We start from the raw sequence: 19,676 nt of genomic DNA, 5'->3' as shown, positions 1-19,676 counted from the left end.
CAAAGTTTCCCAAACCTCAAAATGCCTACAAATACACCCCTCACCACACCCACAAATCAGTTTTACAAACTTTGCCTCCTATGGAGGTGGTGAAGTAAGTTTGTGCTAGATTCTACGTTGATTTGCGCTCCGCAGCAGGTTGGAGCCCAGTTTTCCTCAGCGTGCAGTGAATGTCAGAGGGATGTGAAGAGAGTATTGCCTATTTGAATTCAATGATCTCCTTCTACGGGGTCTATTTCATAGGTTCTCTGTTATCGGTCGTAGAGATTCATCTCTTACCTCCCTTTTCAGATCGACGATATACTCTTATATATATATACCATTACCTCTGCTGATCTTCGTTTCAGTACTGGTTTGGCTTTCTACAACATGTAGATGAGTGTCCTGGGGTAAGTAAGTCTTATTTTCTGTGACACTCTAAGCTATGGTTGGGCACTTTTTTATAAAGTTCTAAATATATGTATTCAAACATTTATTTGCCTTGACTCAGGATGTTCAACATTCCTTATTTCAGACAGTCAGTTTCATATTTGGGATAATGCATTTGAATCAATCATTTTTTTCTTACCTTAAAATTTGACTTTTTCCCTGTGGGCTGTTAGGCTCGCGGGGGCTGAAAATGCTTCATTTTATTGCGTCATTCTTGGCGCGGACTTTTTTGGCGCAAAAATTTATTTATTTTCTTTCTGTTTCCGGCGTCATACGTGTCGCCGGAAGTTGCGTCATTTTTTACGTCCTTTTGCGCCAAAAGTGTCGGTGTTCCGGATGTGGCGTCATTTTTTGGCGCCAAAAGCATTTAGGCGCCAAATAATGTGGGCGTCTTATTGGGCGCTAAAAAAATATGGGCGTCTCTTTTGTCTCCACATTATTTAAGTCTCATTATTTTTTGCTTCTGGTTGCTAGAAGCTTGTTCACTGGCATTTTTTCCCATTCCTGAAACTGTAATTTAAGGAATTTGATCAATTTTGCTTTATATGTTGTTTTTTCTTTTACATATTGCAAGATGTCCCACGTTGCAACTGAGTCAGAAGATACTTCTGGAAAATCGCTGCCTGGTGCTGGAGCTACCAAAGCTAAGTGTATCTGCTGTAAACTTTTGGTAGCTGTTCCTCCAGCTGTTGTTTGTATTGCATGTCATGACAAACTTATTAATGCAGATAATATTTCCTTTAGTAAAGTTCCATTACCTGTTGCTGTTCCGTCAACATCTAATACTCAGAGTGTTCCTGATAACATAAGAGATTTTGTTTCTAAATCCATTAATAAGGCTATGTCTGTTATTCCTCCTTCTAGTATGCATAAAAAGTCTTTTAAAACTTCTCATTTTTCAGATGAATTTTTAAATGAACATCATCATTCTGATTCTGATAATGGTTCTTCTGGTTCAGAGGATTCTGTCTCAGAGGTTGATGCTGATAAATCTTCATATTTATTTCAAATGGAATTTATTCGTTCTTTACTTAAAGAAGTCCTAATTGCTTTAGAAATTGAGGATTTTGGTCCTCTTGATACTAAATCTAAACGTTTAGATAAGGTTTTTAAATCTCCTGTAGTTATTCCAGAAGTTTTTCCTGTTCCTGGTGCTATTTCTGAAGTAATTTCCAGAGAGTGGAATAATTTGGGTAATTCATTTACTCCTTCTAAACGTTTTAAGCAATTATATCCTGTGCCATCTGACAGATTAGAGTTTTGGGACAAAATTCCTAAGGTTGATGGGGCTGTCTCTACTCTTGCTAAGCGTACTACTATTCCTACAGCAAGATGGTACTTCCTTTAAGGATCCTTTAGATAGGAAAATTGAATCCTTTCTAAGAAAAGCTTATTTGTGTTCAGGTAATCTTCTTAGACCTGCTATATCATTGGCTGATGTTGCTGCAGCTTCAACTTTTTGGTTGGAAGCTTTAGCGCAACAAGTAACAGATCATAATTCTCATAGCATTATTATTCTTCTTCAACATGCTAATAATTTTATTTGTGATGCCATCTTTGATATCATTAGAGTTGATGTCAGGTATATGTCTCTAGCTATTTTAGCTAGAAGAGCTTTATGGCTTAAAACTTGGAATGCTGATATGTCTTCTAAGTCTACTCTGCTTTCCCTTTCTTTCCAGGGTAATAAATTATTTGGTTCTCAGTTGGACTCTATTATCTCAACTGTTACTGGAGGGAAAGGAACTTTTTTACCACAGGATAAAAAATCTAAAGGTAAATTCAGGTCTAATAATCGTTTTCGTTCCTTTCGTCACAACAAGGAACAAAAGCCTGATCCTTCATCCTCAGGAGCGGTTTCAGTTTGGAAACCATCTCCAGTCTGGAATAAATCCAAGCCTTTTAGAAAATAAAAGCCAGCTCCTAAGTCCACATGAAGGTGCGGCCCTCATTCCAGCTCAGCTGGTAGGGGGCAGATTACGTTTTTTCAAAGAAATTTGGATCAATTCCGTTCACAATCTTTGGATTCAGAACATTATTTCAGAAGGGTACAGAATTGGTTTCAAGATAAGACTGCCTGCAAAGAGATTTTTTCTGTGTTTCAGATCTAGAGTTAGCTGGAGTAATTATGCCAGTTCCAGTTCTGGAACAGGGGATGGGGTTTTATTCAAATCTCTTCATTGTACCAAAGAAGGAGAATTCCTTCAGACCAGTTCTGGATCTAAAAATATTGAATCGTTATGTAAGGATACCAACATTCAAAATGGTAACTGTAAGGACTATCCTGCCTTTTGTTCAGCAAGGGCATTATATGTCTACAATAGATTTACAGGATGCATATCTGCATATTCCGATTCATCCAGATCACTATCAGTTTCTGAGATTCTCTTTCCTAGACAAGCATTACCAGTTTGTGGCTCTGCCGTTTGGCCTAGCAACAGCTCCAAGAATTTTTACGAAGGTTCTCGGTGCCCTTCTGTCTGTAATCAGAGAACAGGGTATTGTGGTATTTCCTTATTTGGACGATATCTTGGTACTTGCTCAGTCTTTACATTTAGCAGAATCTCATACGAATCGACTTGTGTTGTTTCTTCAAGATCATGGTTGGAGGATCAATTTACCAAAAAGTTCATTGATTCCTCAGACAAGGGTAACCTTTTTGGGTTTCCAGATAGATTCAGTGTCCATGACTCTATCTTTGACAGACAAGAGACGTCTAAAATTGTTATCAGCTTGTCGAAACCTTCAGTCACAATCATTCCCTTCGGTAGCCTTATGCATGGAAATTCTAGGTCTTATGACTGCTGCATCGGACGCGATCCCCTTTGCTCGTTTTCACATGCGACCTCTTCAGCTCTGTATGCTGAACCAATGGTGCAGGGATTACACAAAGATATCTCAAATAATATCTTTAAAACCGATTGTACGACACTCTCTGACGTGGTGGACAGATCACCATCGTTTAGTTCAGGGGGCTTCTTTTGTTCTTCCGACCTGGACTGTAATTTCAACAGATGCAAGTCTTACAGGTTGGGGAGCTGTGTGGGGGTCTCTGACGGCACAAGGGGTTTGGGAATCTCAGGAGGTGAGATTACCGATCAATATTTTGGAACTGCAATTTTCAGAGCTCTTAAGTCTTGGCCTCTTCTGAAGAGAGAATCGTTCATTTGTTTTCAGACAGACAATGTCACAACTGTGGCATACATCAATCATCAAGGAGGGACTCACAGTCCTCTAGCTATGAAAGAAGTATCTCGAATTCTGGTTTGGGCGGAATCCAGCTCCTGTCTAGTTTCTGCGGTTCATATCCCAGGTATAGACAATTGGGAAGCGGATTATCTCAGTCGCCAAACGTTGCATCCGGGCGAATGGTCTCTTCACCCAGAGGTATTTCTTCAGATTGTTCAAATGTGGGGACTTCCAGAAATAGATCTGATGGCCTCTCATCTAAACAAGAAACTTCCCAGGTATCTGTCCAGATCCAGGGATCCTCAAGCGGAAGCAGTGGATGCATTGTCACTTCCTTGGAAGTATCATCCTGCCTATATCTTTCCCCCTCTAGTTCTTCTTCCAAGAGTGATCTCCAAGATTCTGATGGAATGCTCGTTTGTTCTGCTGGTAGCTCCAGCATGGCCTCACAGGTTTTGGTATGCGGATCTTGTCCGGATGGCTTCTTGCCGACCGTGGACTCTTCCGTTAAGACCAGACCTTCTGTCGCAAGGTCCTTTTTTTCCATCAGGATCTCAAATCCTTAAATTTAAAGGTATGGAGATTGAACGCTTGATTCTTAGTCAAAGAGGTTTCTCTGACTCTGTGATTAATACTATGTTACAGGCTCGTAAATCTGTATCTAGGGAGATATATTATAGAGTCTGGAAGACTTATATTTCTTGGTGTCTTTCTCATCATTTTTCCTGGCATTCTTTTAGAATTCCGAAAATTTTACAGTTTCTTCAGGATGGTTTAGATAAAGGTTTGTCCGCAAGTTCCTTGAAAGGACAAATCTCTGCTCTTTCTGTTCTTTTTCACAGAAAGATTGCTATTCTTCCTGATATTCATTGTTTTGTACAAGCTTTGGTTCTTATAAAACCTGTTATTAAGTCAATTTCTCCTCCTTGGAGTTTGAATTTGGTTCTGGGGGCTCTTCAAGCTCCTCCATTTGAACCTATGCATTCATTGGACATTAAATTACTTTCTTGGAAAGTTTTGTTCCTTTTGGCCATCTCTTCTGCCAGAAGAGTTTCTGAATTATCTGCTCTTTCTTGTGAATCTCCTTTTCTGATTTTTCACCAGGATAAGGCGGTGTTGCGAACTTCTTTTGAATTTTTACCTAAGGTTGTGAATTCCAACAACATTAGTAGAGAAATTGTGGTTCCTTCATTATGTCCTAATCCTAAGAATTCTAAGGAGAAATCATTGCATTCTTTGGATGTAGTTAGAGCTTTGAAATATTATGTTGAAGCTACTAAGACTTTCCGAAAGACTTCTAGTCTATTTGTTATCTTTTCCGGTTCTAGGAAAGGTCAGAAGGCCTCTGCCATTTCTTTGGCATCTTGGTTGAAATCTTTAATCCATCATGCTTATGTCGAGTCGGGTAAAACTCCGCCTCAAAGGATTACAGCTCATTCTACTAGGTCAGTTTCTACTTCCTGGGCGTTTAGGAATGGAGCTTCGGTTGATCAGATTTGCAAAGCAGCAACTTGGTCTTCTTTGCATACTTTTACTAAATTCTACCATTTTGATGTGTTTTCTTCTTCTGAAGCTGTTTTTGGTAGAAAAGTACTTTAGGCAGCTGTTTCAGTTTGAATCTTCTGCTTATATTTTCAGTTTTTTTCATTATAAAATTTAAATTATTTTGTTTGTGGATTATTTTTCAGCGGAATTGGCTGTCTTTATTTTATCCCTCCCTCTCTAGTGACTCTTGCGTGGAAAGATCCACATCTTGGGTAGTCATTATCCCATACGTCACTAGCTCATGGACTCTTGCTAATTACATGAAAGAAAACATAATTTATGTAAGAACTTACCTGATAAATTCATTTCTTTCATATTAGCAAGAGTACATGAGGCCCACCCTTTTTGTGGTGGTTATGATTTTTTTGTATAAAGCACAATTATTCCAATTCCTTATTTTTTATGCTTTCGCACTTTTTTCTTATCACCCCACTTCTTGGCTATTCATTAAACTGATTTGTGGGTGTGGTGAGGGGTGTATTTGTAGGCATTTTGAGGTTTGGGAAACTTTGCCCCTCCTGGTAGGAATGTATATCCCATACGTCACTATCTCATGGACTCTTGCTAATATGAAAGAAATGAATTTATCAGGTAAGTTCTTACATAAATTATGTTTTCCTGAGCAGACAGACTTTTCATCCTGGGGAGTGGGCACTCCATCCCGAGGTGTTCTCCAGCTTAATCCTCAAATGGGGGGTGCCAGAGCTGGATTTGATGGCGTCTCGGTAGAACGGCAAACTTCCAAGGGCGGTTCAAGGTCAAGAGATCTGCAGGCCACCCTGATAGACACTCTGGTGGTTTCTTGGGATTTCAGTCTAGCATACCTATTTCCTCCATTTGCTCTCCTTCCATGAGTCATTGCTCGTATCAAGAAGGACAGAGCATTGGCAATTCTAATAGCTCCTGCGTGGCCTCGCAGGATCGGATATGCAGACCTAATGGAGATGTCGTCTCTCCCGCTTCTGAAAGAGAACGTTCAAACTCAGGGTTCCTTCCTTCATCCAAATCTCGCTTCTCTGAAGCTGACTGCTTGGAGATTGAATGTCTATTTTTTTTTAGTGAGTCGGTAATTGAGGCCATGATTCAGGCTCGCAAGCCTGTTACTAGAAAGATTTACCATAAGATATGGTGTAAATATCTTTTTTGGTGTGAATCCAATAGCTACTCTTGGAGTAGGGTCAGGATTCCTAAGATTTTGTCCTTTCTTCAGGAAGGTCTGGAGAATGCCAGATGTGCAAGTTTTTTGTCAGGCCTTGGTCAGAATCAGGCCTGTGTTTAAGTCTGTTGCTCCTCCTTGGAGCCTTAAACTTCTAAAAGTTAAAGTTTTGCAGCTTAAACTTAAAGTTTTGCAGCAGCCTCCATTTGAGCCATTGCATTACATAGATATTAAATTGTTATCTTGGAGGGCTTTTTTTCTTTTTGCTATCTCTTCTGCTCAGAGCGTTTCGGAACTCTCTGCTTTGCAGTGTGATTTGCCATATCTTATCTTTCATGCTGATAAGGCGGTTCTTCGAACTAAGTTAGGCTTTCTTCCTAAGGTGGTTTCGGACAGAAATATTAATCAGGAAATTATTGTTGCTTCACTATGTCCTAGTCCTTCTTCTCATAAGGAACGTTTGTTATACAATTTGGACGTTGTGCGTGCTTTCAAATTTTATCTACAGGCGACTAAGTATTTTCACCAGTCTTCTGCCCTGTCTGTTTGTTTCTCTGGGAAACGTAAAGGTCAGAAAGCTACTGCTACTTCTCTTTGTCTCTGGTTGAGAAGTATAATTTGTTTTGCTTATGAGACTGCTGGTCAGTAGCCTCCTGAGAGAATTACGGCTCATTCCACGAGGGCTGTCTCTTCTTGGGATTTCAAGCTTCTGTGGAACAGATTTGCAAGGCTGCAACTTGGTCCTCTTTGCATACTTTTTTCAAAATGTTACAAATTTGATACTTTTGCCTCGGCTGAGGCTTCTTTTGGGAAAAAGGTTCTTCAAGCTGTGGTGCCTTCTGTTTAGGTTCCCTGTCTTGTCCCTCCCTAGTCATCTGTGTCCTCTAGCTTCGGTATTAGTTCCCAACAGTAAATTATGTTGTCGTGGACTCACCATATCTTAGGAAAGAAAACAAAATGTATGCTTACCTGATAAATTTATTTATTTCCGGATATGGTGAGTCCACGATCCTGCCCTTTATTTTAAGACAGTTACTTTTTACTAAACCTTAGGCACCTCTACACCTTGTGTTACTCCTTTTTCTCCATTTACCTTTGGTCGAATGACTGGGGTTTGTGGGAAGGGGAGTGATACTTAACAGCTTGGCTGTGGTGCTCATTGCCTCCTCCTGCTGGCCAGGAGTGATATTCCCAACAGTAAATGATGACATTGTGGACTCACCATATACGGAAAGAAATACATTTATCAGGTAAGCATATTTTTATTTTTTTCTGTAGTGTAGCTGCCTCATCTCAATACCCTACCCCCTCCCAGATCCGTTTCTGGCAACGGATCCCACATAGGATCCCCCTCATTGCCCCTCCTCCCTCCTTCCCCCTCAATGATGCAGGTAAGTTTTTTTGCATTCCTTGTAGCCACCCGCTCCCGCCCTCCTCCGGCCCCCTACAGCAATGGGCCGCCCACCCGCCTCCCTCCTTACCCTCCAACCCACCCACCAACGATCGTGCATCATGCAGAAATAGAGCAATCTCGCTATTTTTAGCGAAATAGCGGTAGAGAGAAGCCCAGGACTGCAGCGACGTACAGGGTTCGTTGCTGGTCCTAAAGGGCATAGTGACCAGCGTCGTACAGGGTACATCGCTGGTTGCTAAGGGGTTAAACACCAAATACATTTCATGCACTTCCCACTAGTTAAGAGTGCTACTATTTTGGAACCTAGGTTTCACTGCAGGTATCTGAAGGAAAGTTGCTGTGCATGTGCAAAAACACATCAGCATTGGAATGCAGTAAAAGCTAGATTTCAACAAGGTGGAACCCATGACTAGAGGGAGGGGGAATTAACCTCACTAAAATGTATTTAGTGTTTTAAGTCCCTTTAAGACATATGCATGATCCTGAACCTACCTCAGTGCATTATCATGGAACGGATCTAAGTTTCAGTAAAGGACACCTAGAGCATAAGGTAAAGTTGACTACAGGAGTAAATTGGGATTTGTTTTTATTGTTCATGCTATCTGAAAGTAATTTTTTTATTTCCATGTCCATTTAATGGAGTGCTCTTGATAACTCAAAGGTTTTTACTGGCTATTAAAAAGCTCAATTGTTTAAGGTGTTAAAAGATTTCCTCTTTCCACAGACATGGAGCCTGCAAAGAATATTGTTAAAATCGCCATCCAGATGATGGGAGCTTATCCACAGCTGATTGAACTGAACCAGGTAATGTGTGCACAGCTTGTGATCCACCCAGTTACATGACAGATGTGGCAAGTTACACCCAAGAAATCATAGCAGTGATCAAAGTCTATTCAGTAAACCAAATACTATATCTGATAAGCACACCTTACTGATCCATACGAAGGTAAAATTATCAAAACAGGATATTTCTTTTACAAAGATATGACGAGTTCATGGATTTCATCCTTACTTGTGGGATATTAACCTCCTGCTAACAGGAAGTGGCAAAGAGCACCACAGCAGAGCTGTATATATAGCCTATAGCCCCTCTCCTTCCCCTCCACCCCCAGTCATTCTCTTTGCCTGTGTTATACTAGGAAGACATGGTAAAGTGAGGTGTTAGTTTTAGTTTCTTCAATCAAGAAGTTTTTTATTTTAAATGGTACCGGTGCGTACTATTTTCCTCAGGGGGATATGGAAGAAGATTTCTGCCCTGAGGTTTGATCTTAGCATTTGTAACTAAGATCCACGCTGGTTCCCACAAGACTTCTGAAGGTAACCATGAGACATCTTCAGTGTGGAGACCGGTTTCATGCTACAAGCAGCATTAAGGTATGTGCAGCCTTTTTTTCTTAGGAGACTTGGTGTATCAGAACTGACTGGCATTATTTCCCTGTATGGGAATGGGGTATGCAGTAATGCAGTAAAACCTATTTTAATAAGAGGGGTGTTACTGGAGTCCCTATTTTATATTGATCATTAGTTGATATTTGGGCATTATGTGACATGGGAGACAATATAAAAAACAATGTTTTATGTTTTTTATTTTTTGGCACTTAAAACTTATTGGTTTTATGCTTGAGGGTTATATTGTGTGTGTATTTTTACTTTAGTGCAAAACTGCATTTCCATGCGGTGTTGTTTAGGCCTACTCTGACTTTTGACCTTAAGGGGCAGAGCCTATTTTGGCGCAATTTCTTCAGGCTTAGCAGCAGCAAACAGTAACTTGGTGGCTCCTGGACTGTGTAGCTGGTCTGAAGGGTTGGAAACTTGATTTGAAGTACCCTGGGGGCAGGTAGGCACCACAGCAGAGCTGTGGCGAGGTGCAGAGTGTATTTTTATCTATTTTTGACTACATGTTGATATAAGTACTTCTAAAGCCTTATTTCTGCCCTTGCTTCTGGGTGCAGTCATTTTTGGATTAACCAACGATATTAAGTTAAATTTGGGAATAATTTAACGTTTTTTGTGCATTTTTGAAAAATTGTTCATTTTTTCTTTTTTTAAAGGCACAGTACACGTTTTTTCTGATGTTTATTTTATGCTATAAATAAGTGTTTAAACGACTTTTGTGGTATTGCTTGTCTGTTCAACATGTCTGACATTGAGGTTTCTCATTGTTCTATGTGTTTAGAAGCTATTGTGCAACCCCCTCTAACATTGTGTAACTTTTGTACTGAAAGGGCTTTACAATGTAAAAAGCATATTTTAAATAAAGTAAGTGTGCCTAGGGATGATTCTCAGTCTGAAGAGAATCAGGATATGCCCTCCAATTCTCCCCAAGTGTCACAACCTTTTATGCCCACACAAGCGACGCCTAGTACTTCTAGTGCGTCTAATTCCTTTACTCTGCAGGAGATGGCTGCAGTTATGTCAACTACCCTTACAGAGGTATTGTCTAAATTACCAGTGTTGCAGGGTAAATGCAGTAGGTCAAGTATTAATGTAAATACTGAATCCTCTAATGCTTTATTAGCTATTTCCGATGTTCCCTCACAGTGCTCTGAGTTGGGGATCAGGGAATTACTGTCTGAGGGTGAAATTTCTGATTCAGGGAATGTTTTGCCTCAGACAGATTCGGATGCTATGTCATTTAAATTTAAGCTTGAACACCTCCGCCTGTTGCTTAGGGAGGTTTTAGCGACTCTGGATGATTGTGATCCTATTGTGATTCCTCCAGAGAAATTGTGTAAAATCGATAAATATTTGGAAGTTCCTACTTACACTGATGTTTTTCCGGTTCCTAAGAGAATTTCGGAAATTATTAGTAAGGAATGGGATAGACCAAGTATACGTTTTCTCCCTCTCCTAATTTTAAGAAAATGTTTCCTATATCAGATACCATTCGGGACTCATGGCAAATGGTCCCTAAGGTAGAGGGAGCTATATCTTTCCTAGCTAAGCATACTACTATACCCATTGAGGATAGTTGTGCTTTCAAGGATCCTATGGATAAGAAATTAGAGGGTCTACTAAAGAAATTATTTGTTAATCAGGGATTTCTTTTACAACCTACGGCTTGCATTGTTCCAGTAACTACTGCAGCAGCTTTTTGGTTTGAGGCTCTAGAAGAGTCTCTTAGGTTGAGACTCCATTAGATGACATTCTAGATAGAATTAAAGGGACATGAAACCCACATTTTTTCTTTCATGATTTGAAAAGAGCATGGAATTTTAAATAACTTTCTAATTGACTTCTTTTATCTAATTTGCTTCATTATCTTGATATTCTTTGCTGAAAAGCATATCTAGATAGGCTCAGTAGCTGCTGATTGGTGGCTGCACATAGATGCCTTGTGTGATTGGCTCACACATGTACATTGCTATTTCTTCAATGAAGGATATCTTAAAAATGAAGCAAATTAGATAATAGAAGTAAATTGGAAAGTTGTTTAAAATTGTATTCTCTACCTGAATCATGAAAGAAAAATTTTGGGTTTAGTGTCCCTTTAAGGCTCTTAAGCTAGCTAGTTTTTTTTATTACTGATGCCGATTTTCAAATTGCTAAATTAGCGGAAAAAAATGCAGGATTTGCTATTTTAGCACGTAGAGCATTATGGCTCAAATCTTGGTCTGCTGATGTGTCATCAAAACCTAAGCTTTTAGTTATTCCCTTTAAAGGTAAGACCCTTTTTGGGCCAGAATTGAAGGAGTTCATTTCTGATATTACAGGAGGTAAGGGCCATGCCCTACCTCAGGAGAGGTCGGTTAAAATGAGGGGTAAACAGAATAATTTTTGTTTCTTTCGGAACTTTAAAGGAGGACCCCCGCTTCTTCTTCTTCTTCTTCCACAAAGCAGTATGAAGGGGTGGCCCCCAATCCGGGACCGAATCTAGTAGGGGGCAGACTTTCTTTCTTTGGTCAGGCTTGGGCAAGAGATGTTCAGGATTCCTGGGCACTAGAAATAGTGACCCACGGTTATGAATTAAAATTCAAGGATTTTCTCCCAAGAGGGAGATTTCATCTTTCAAAATTATCTGCAAACCAGATAAAGAGAGAGGCGTTCTTACGCTGTGTAAAATACCTTTTTACTATGGGAGTAATCTGTCCTGTTCCAAAATTGGAACAGGGACAGGGGTTTTACTCAAACCTATTTGTGGTCCCCAAAAAAGAGGGAACGTTCAGACCCATGTTGGACCTCAAGTGTCTAAACAAATTTCTAAGAGTTCCATCATTCAAGATGGAGACAATTCGAACGATTTTGCCAATGATCCAGGAGGGTCAATATATGACTACCGTGGATTTGAAGGATGCTTACCTTCATATTCCAATCCACAAAGATCATCATCGGTTTCTAAGGTTTGCCTTCTTGGACAAACATTATCAGTTCATGGCTCTTCCTTTCTGGTTCGCCACAGCACCCAGAATCTTCACAAAGGTTCTAGGGTCTCTTTTGGCGGTTCTCAGACCGCAAGGGATAGCGGTGGCGCCTTATCTGGACGATATTCTGATTCAGGTGTCAACATATCATCTGACTAAATCTCACACGGGCACAGTGTTGTCTTTTCTGAGAACTCTCGGCTGGAAGGTGAACATAGAGAAGAGTTCACTTGTTCCACAGACAAGGGTTCCTTTCTTGGGAACTCTGATAGACTCGGTAGCCATGAAAGTATTTCTGACGGAGGTCAGAAAATCAAAGATTTTGAATACTTGCCGAGCACTTCTGTCCATTCCTCGGCCATCAGTGGCTCAGTGTATGGAGGTAATCGGATTAATGGTAGCGGCAATGGACATTGTTCCGTTTGCTCGCTTTCATCTCAGACCACTGCAACTGTGCATGCTCAGTCAGTGGAATGGGGATTATGCGGATTTATCTCCAAAGATAATTCTGGATCAAGAGATCAGAAACTCTTTTCTTTGGTGGTTGTCGCCAGATCATCTGTCCCAGGGGACTTGTTTCCGCAGACCCTCGTGGGTGATAGTGACAACAGATGCCAGCCTTCTGGGCTGGGGTGCAGTTTGGAACTTCCTGTAGGCTCAGGGTATTTGGACTCAGGTGGAGTCTCTACTTCCAATCAATATTCTGGAACTGAGAGCAATATTCAGTGCGCTTCAGGCGTGGCCTCAGTTGGCTTCGGCCAAATTCATCAGATTCCAGTTGGACAACATAATGACTGTGGCATATGTCAATCATCAGGGGGGAACAAGGAGTTCCTTAGCGATGATAGAAGTATCCAAGATAATCAGTTGAGCAGAGGCCCACTCTTGTCATCTGTCAGCGATCTACATCCCAGGGGTAGAGAACTGGGAAGCAGACTTTTCATCTGGGGGGGGGGTGGGAACTTCACCCGGAGGTATTTGCCTCATTGATTATCAGATGGGGCAGACCGGAATTGGATTTGATGGCATCTCGTCAGAATGCCAAGCTTCCAAGATACGGATCCCGGTCAAGGGATCCTCAGGCCGAACTGATAGATGCCTTGGCAGTACTTTGGTTGTTTAGCCTAGCTTATGTGTTTCCGCCGTTTCCTCTCCTCCCACGTGTGATTGCTCGAATCAAACAGGAGAGAGCTTCAGTGATCCTGATAGCGCCTGCGTGGCCACGCAGGACTTGGTATGCGGATCTAGTGGACATGTCCTCTCTGCCACCGTGGAAACTTCCGTTGAGACAGGACCTTCTCATTCAAGGTCCTTTCCAACATCCAAATCTAATTTCCCTGCAACTGACTGTGTGGAGATTGAACACTTGATTTTATCGAAGCGAGGATTCTCTGATTCAGTTATCAATACTTTGATACAGGCAAGAAAGCCTGTCACTAGTAAGATCGTAAATATCTTTATTGGTGTAAATCCAAGGGTTACTCATGGAGTAAAGTTAGGATTCCTAGGATTTTGCCTTTTCTCCAAGAAGGATTGGAGAAAGGGTTATCAGCAAGTTCCTTAAAGGGACAAATTTCAGCTTTGTCAATTCTGTTTCACAAACTTTTGGCAAATGTATCAGATGTTCAGTCTTTTTGTCAGGCTCTATCTAGAATTAAGCCTGTATTTAGACCTATTACTCCTCCCTGGAGTTTGAATTTAGTTCTTCGAGTTCTGCAAGGGGTTCCGTTTGAACCTATGCATTCCATAGATATTAAACTATTATCTTGGAAAGTTCTGTTTTTGGTTGCTATTTCTTCTGCTCGAAGAGTTTCTGAGCTTTCATTATTAGTGTTATTCGCCTTATCTCATATTTCATTCTGATAAGGTGGTTTTACGTACCAAACCTGGGTTCCTTCCTAAGGTTGTTTGGAATAAGAATTTTAATCAGGAAATTGTTGTTGCTTCCTTGTGTCCTAATCCGTCTTCTAAGAAGGAGCGTCTGTTGCATAACTTGGACGTGGTCCGTGCCTTAAAGTTTTACTTACAGGCAACTAAGGATTTCTGTCAATCATTTTCATTATTCATTGTTTATTCTGGAAAGCGTAGGGGTCAGAAAGCTACGGCTACCTCTCTTTCTTTTTGGCTGAGAAGTATCATCCGCCTGGCATATGAGACTGCTGGACAGCAGCCACCTGAAAGAATTATGCCTCATTCTACTAGGGCTGTGGCTTCCACATGGGTTTTTAAAAACGATGCATCTGTGGAACAGATTTGTAAGGCTGCGACTTGGTCGTCCCTTCACACTTTTTCCAAATTTTACAAATTTGATACTTTTGCTTCTTCTGAGGCTATCTTTGGGAGAAAGGTTCTTCAAGCAGTGGTGCCTTCCGTTTAGGTTCCTGTCTTGTCCCTCCCTTTCATCCGTGTCCTATTGCTTTGGTATTGGTTTCCCACAAGTAAGGATGAAATCCGTGGACTCGTCATATCTTTGTAAAAGAAAACTAAATTTATGCTTACCTGATAAATTACTTTCTTTTACGATATGACGAGTCCACGGCCCTCCCTGTTATTTTAAGACAGGTTTATTTTATTTTTTGAAAACTTCAGTCACCTCTGCACCTTTTTAGCCTTTCCTTTTCTCTTCCTATAACCTTCGGCCGAATGACTGAGGGTGGAGGGGAAGGGGAGGGGCTATAGATACAGCTCTGCTGTGGTGCTCTTTGCCACTTCCTGTTAGCAGGAGGTTAATATCCCACAAGTAAGGATGAAATCCGTGGACTCGTCATATCGTAAAATAAAGTAATTTATCAGGTAAGCAGAAATATAGTTTTTTGCACTTCTCGTCTGTCTGATTCCTGGCACCCTGACACAGACAGCGCTAGTATTACAAGTTTTGACAAGCCAGACAAGAAGTGAGCGTTGAGCAAAATTTTGCTCATTACTGCACTCCAATACCAGCGCTGCTTACGTTAGCGGTGAGCTGGTGTAACGTGCTCATGCATGATTTCCCCAAAGGAATCAACGGGGAGAGCCGGCTGAAAAAAGTCTTAACACCTGCAAAAAAGCAGCGTAAAACTCAGTAACGCAGCCCCATTGATTCCTATGGGGAATTACATTTTATGTAATTATTAACCTTCGGCCGAATGACTGAGGGTGGAGGGGAAGGGGAGGGTCTATATATACAGCTCTGCTGTGGTGCTCTTTGCTACTTCCTGTTAGCAGGAGGTTAATATCCCACAAGTAAGGATGAAATCCGTGGACTCGTCATATCTTAAAAGTAAGTAATTTATCAGGTAAGCATAAATTTAGTTTTTACATATTAAAGTGAAAGTCAATCCTAACGTTTGTGAAATGCTAGGATTGACCATTGAAACAAATAAAGGGAACTTTCATTCATTTAGTATAAAATACTTCATACAGAAAGCTCCTTTATTTGTTTCAAGCGTTCACCATTCTGAGCTGCTAAGGCAGCCCAATGCAGAACGCTGTTTTGCTAGAGAGGTGAGGTTTTCACCTCTTAGCCAATAGCCGTGTGGGAAATCTGTCTTGGCGCCCTTGGGAGCCAGATTTCCTGCACGCTATTTGCTAAGAGGTGGAAACGTCACCTCATAGCAAAACAGCGTATTTTATACTTCATGAATGAAAGTCCCCTTTATTTGTTTCAATGGTCAATCCTAGGGTTTGACAAATGCTAGGATTGACTTTCACTTTAAAGGGACACTTAAGTAAAAATTAAACTTTCATTATTCAGATAAAGCATGCAATTTCTTTCCTAAGATATGGTGAGTCCACGGCGTCCTCAATTACTGTTGGAAATATCACTCCTGGCCAGCAGGAGGAGGCAAAGAGCACCACAGCCAAGCTGTTAAGTATCACTCCCCTTCCCACAAACCCCAGTCATTATCTTTGCCTTCGGTGCAAGGAGGAGATGAAGAAGATTGGATTTATTTCACTTCAATCAAGATTTTAATTTGAAAGTCAGAGTAGGTTTACTCTGACCTTTCCTGTCAATATGGGGTCTAGCCGTACTCCACATTAGTCCCTTCAGTAGGGCAGTGGTGGCTTTTAAGCAATTAGGAACTTGTGAAGTGGGCTTTGCTGCGTTTTCCTAACATGTTGCTGCCCTGGTATCGAAAGCCAGAGTAGGTTTACTCTGATTCTTTCTTTTTTTCCACAGGTCACTGTAAGGAGTGGCATCCTTCCATACCATGAGAGCTGTCTTTCTGCCGAACAGCTAGAGGTGCAGGTAAGTGCCTTGGGTCTTCTGGGAGGAGGCTGGCACTGAAGGGGTAACCATTACAGGGATTCCCTCAATTTATTAAGACTGCAATGTTTTGGGTACAGTATCCTGAGCTCAGGATCTTTTTGGGCAGAGGCAGGCACTATGCTGTGTGACAGAGACTGGAGTTATCTTCGTTATGACAGGAAGAATTAACCCCTTATTGTTGGTATTATTTTATTGTGAGCTGAGTGTGTGTGGGGTTCCCTTTAAAAAGTTTGCATATGCTGCGATATTTGTCAGTTGCGCTTTTATATTGCTACAGAAAACGGCTCCATTTCCCTGAGGCTTCTCTTCTGGTCTGAAGCGCGCAGTTTCAGTAATCTACAGACGCAGCTTCAGACTGGTGATGTGTTTACTTGAGTTCTGTTTGCTACAGCAGATGCAGAGCTGGTTTTTGTAGTGAGGACACGGAGTGAAGAGGAGAAGCCTAAACTCTTCAGGGAAATTACTGACGCTCCATTCGACATCGTAGGAGCAGGTAGGCACCTCAGTTTCAGAGCTAAGGTGTAGAGGGGCTTATCAGGGTTTGAATAAATTATATTTATTGTGGCGGTCCTTTTAACCTTTTTATTGGGGAAACATCCTCTCTAGACACGCAGTTATTTATTTATTTGGTTTCTTACTTATACATTCATTTTTTTTAATAGTTTTTAATTTATTTAAAATTATATCATGGAACAGGTTACTGTTCCCATGGATAGGTGTCCAATTTGTGAGGATAATCCAATTGTGTCACCCTTGCCATTTTGTTCTTCATGTATAGATAGAACTTTAAAGAATAAAGACAGACTTTTTGTTTCAGAGCCAACAGTCTCTCAGGATGATGCTGTTCAAGCAATGCCACAGTTTTCTCCTCAGACGTCCCGAACCTCATTGGCGTCACATGCAGTGCCCTGTGGTTTCTCTTAATCTCCTGGGGGAGTATATTTGCAAGTAGAAATTGCTGCCCAGGTATCTTCTGCTGTATCTGCAGCATTGGCTGCTATTCCCATGCTACAGGGGAAGCGCAAGAGGAAATTTAGAGATTCAGATAGAAAGGTTTCTGTTCAAGGGCAGGCTAGCCTTGTTGCTGTTTCTCATAAGTCTGATGAGGAAGATACATTGGTAGCCTCTGAGGGTGAAATCTCAGACTCGGACAGTTTAATTCCTTCGAAAATACAAATTGTGGAGAATAGAAATCCACAGAAAAGACTGCACATATAGCAATCTCTGCCAAGACTAAAAGGAGAGAACAAAAAGAATTAAAACATAACTTTTAATGAAGAAATTAAAATAAAGGACCCACTGGGACATATATATAAAAGCAACACAAGAGCTGAAAAATAATAACCTCCTGATTGTGTAAACCTATCGCCTCTGAGTAATCTTCAAATAAGACAATCAGGAAAATTAAATGTGCGGACAAAAGAGGATACTAATCACTGACAAAAACGACAGTAATAAGTCCTCTCATATTAATAAATGGTTTCGTGTGGGAGAGTTAAACCAATGAGTATAAGAAGCTAGTGAAAATAATGGCTTGTCAGAAATACCTGGTTCCTAAACAAGAACAAAAGAGTATGCTATATTAAATAAAATCACAGATGGTATAGATCGTGATAACTACAGGTGCTCTAGTGGTTACAGTTGTGGTATAAATATTGATACTCTATACAAATTCCCCATTGTTCAGGGTTTGAATCTGGGTCAATAAGAGTACTTCAACAATAGTGTGTATGTGATTATTTTATGTTTCAACTCGTGTATAGATTGAATACACACTGGCCTAGATTTAGAGTTCGGCGGTAAAAGGGCTGTTAACGCTCCGCGGGTTTTTTTCTGGCCGCACCATAAATTTAACTCTGGTATCGAGAGTTCAAACAAATGCTGCGTTAGGCTCCAAAAAAGGAGCGTAGAGCATTTTTACCGCAAATGCAACTCTCGATACCAGAGTTGCTTACGGACGCGGCCGGCATCAAAAACGTGCTCGTGCACGATTCTCCCATAGGAAACAATGGGGCTGTTTGAGCTGAAAAAAAACCTAACACCTGCAAAAAAGCAGCGTTCAGCTCCTAACGCAGCCCCATTGTTTCCTATGGGGAAACACCTCCTAAGTCTGCACCTAACACCCTAACATGTACCCCGAGTCTAAACACCCCTAACCTTACACTTATTAACCCCTAATCTGCCGCCCCCGCTATCGCTGACCCCTGCATTACACTTTTAACCCCTAATCTGCCGCTCCGTAAACCGCCGCCACCTACGTTATCCCTATGTACCCCTAATCTGCTACCCCTAACATCGCCGACCCCTATGTTATATTTATTAACCCCTAATCTGCCCCCCACAACGTCGCCGACACCTACCTACACTTATTAACCCCTAATCTGCCGAGCGGACCTGAGCGCTACTATAATAAAGTTATTAACCCCTAATCCGCCTCACTAACCCTATCATAAATAGTATTAACCCCTAATCTGCCCTCCCTAACATCGCCGACACCTACCTTCAATTATTAACCCCTAATCTGCCGACCGGAGCTCACCGCTATTCTAATAAATGTATTAACCCCTAAAGCTAAGTCTAACCCTAACACTAACACCCCCCTAAGTTAAATATAATTTTTATCTAACGAAATAAATTAACTCTTATTAAATAAATAATTCCTATTTAAAGCTAAATACTTACCTGTAAAATAAATCCTAATATAGCTACAATATAAATTATAATTATATTATACCTATTTTAGGATTAATATTTATTTTACAGGCAACTTTGTAATTATTTTAACCAGGTACAATAGCTATTAAATAGTTAAGAACTATTTAATAGTTACCTAGTTAAAATAATTACAAATTTACCTGTAAAATAAATCCTAACCTAAGATATAATTAAACCTAACACTACCCTATCAATAAAATAATTAAATAAACTACCTACAATTACCTACAATTAACCTAACACTACACTATCAATAAATTAATTAAACACAATTGCTACAAATAAATAAAATTAAATAAACTATCTAAAGTACAAAAAATAAAAAAGAACTAAGTTACAGAAAATAATAAAATATTTACAAACATAAGAAAAATATTACAACAATTTTAAACTAATTACACCTACTCTAAGCCCCCTAATAAAATAACAAAGCCCCCCAAAATAAAAAATTCCCTACCCTATTCTAAAATACAAATATTACAAGCTCTTTTACCTTACCAGCCCTGAACAGGGCCCTTTGCGGGGCATGCCCCAAGAATTTCAGCTCTTTTGCCTGTAAAAAAAAACATACTATACCCCCCCCCCAACATTACAACCCACCACCCACATACCCCTAAT

General features: G+C 40.5%; 1 protein-coding gene across 3 annotated transcripts in view; it reads left to right on the top strand.

Annotated features, from left to right (window-relative positions):
• The window catches only part of ELMO3 (engulfment and cell motility 3), a 345,089-nt gene that overhangs the window by 24,676 nt on the left and 300,737 nt on the right, over window positions 1–19,676 (top strand). For all 3 annotated transcript variants that reach the window (XM_053702885.1, XM_053702894.1, XM_053702901.1), the window contains exon 2: window positions 8,458–8,537. In XM_053702885.1, the coding sequence (XP_053558860.1) occupies window positions 8,460–8,537 (78 nt within the window). In that variant the 5' untranslated portion in view covers window positions 8,458–8,459. The remainder of the gene's footprint in view (window positions 1–8,457; window positions 8,538–19,676) is intronic.

This window comes from Bombina bombina, chromosome 1 (assembly GCF_027579735.1).
Source record: "Bombina bombina isolate aBomBom1 chromosome 1, aBomBom1.pri, whole genome shotgun sequence".
Taxonomy (NCBI): domain Eukaryota; kingdom Metazoa; phylum Chordata; class Amphibia; order Anura; family Bombinatoridae; genus Bombina; species Bombina bombina.
This window is presented reverse-complemented; position numbering and strand designations above follow the sequence as displayed.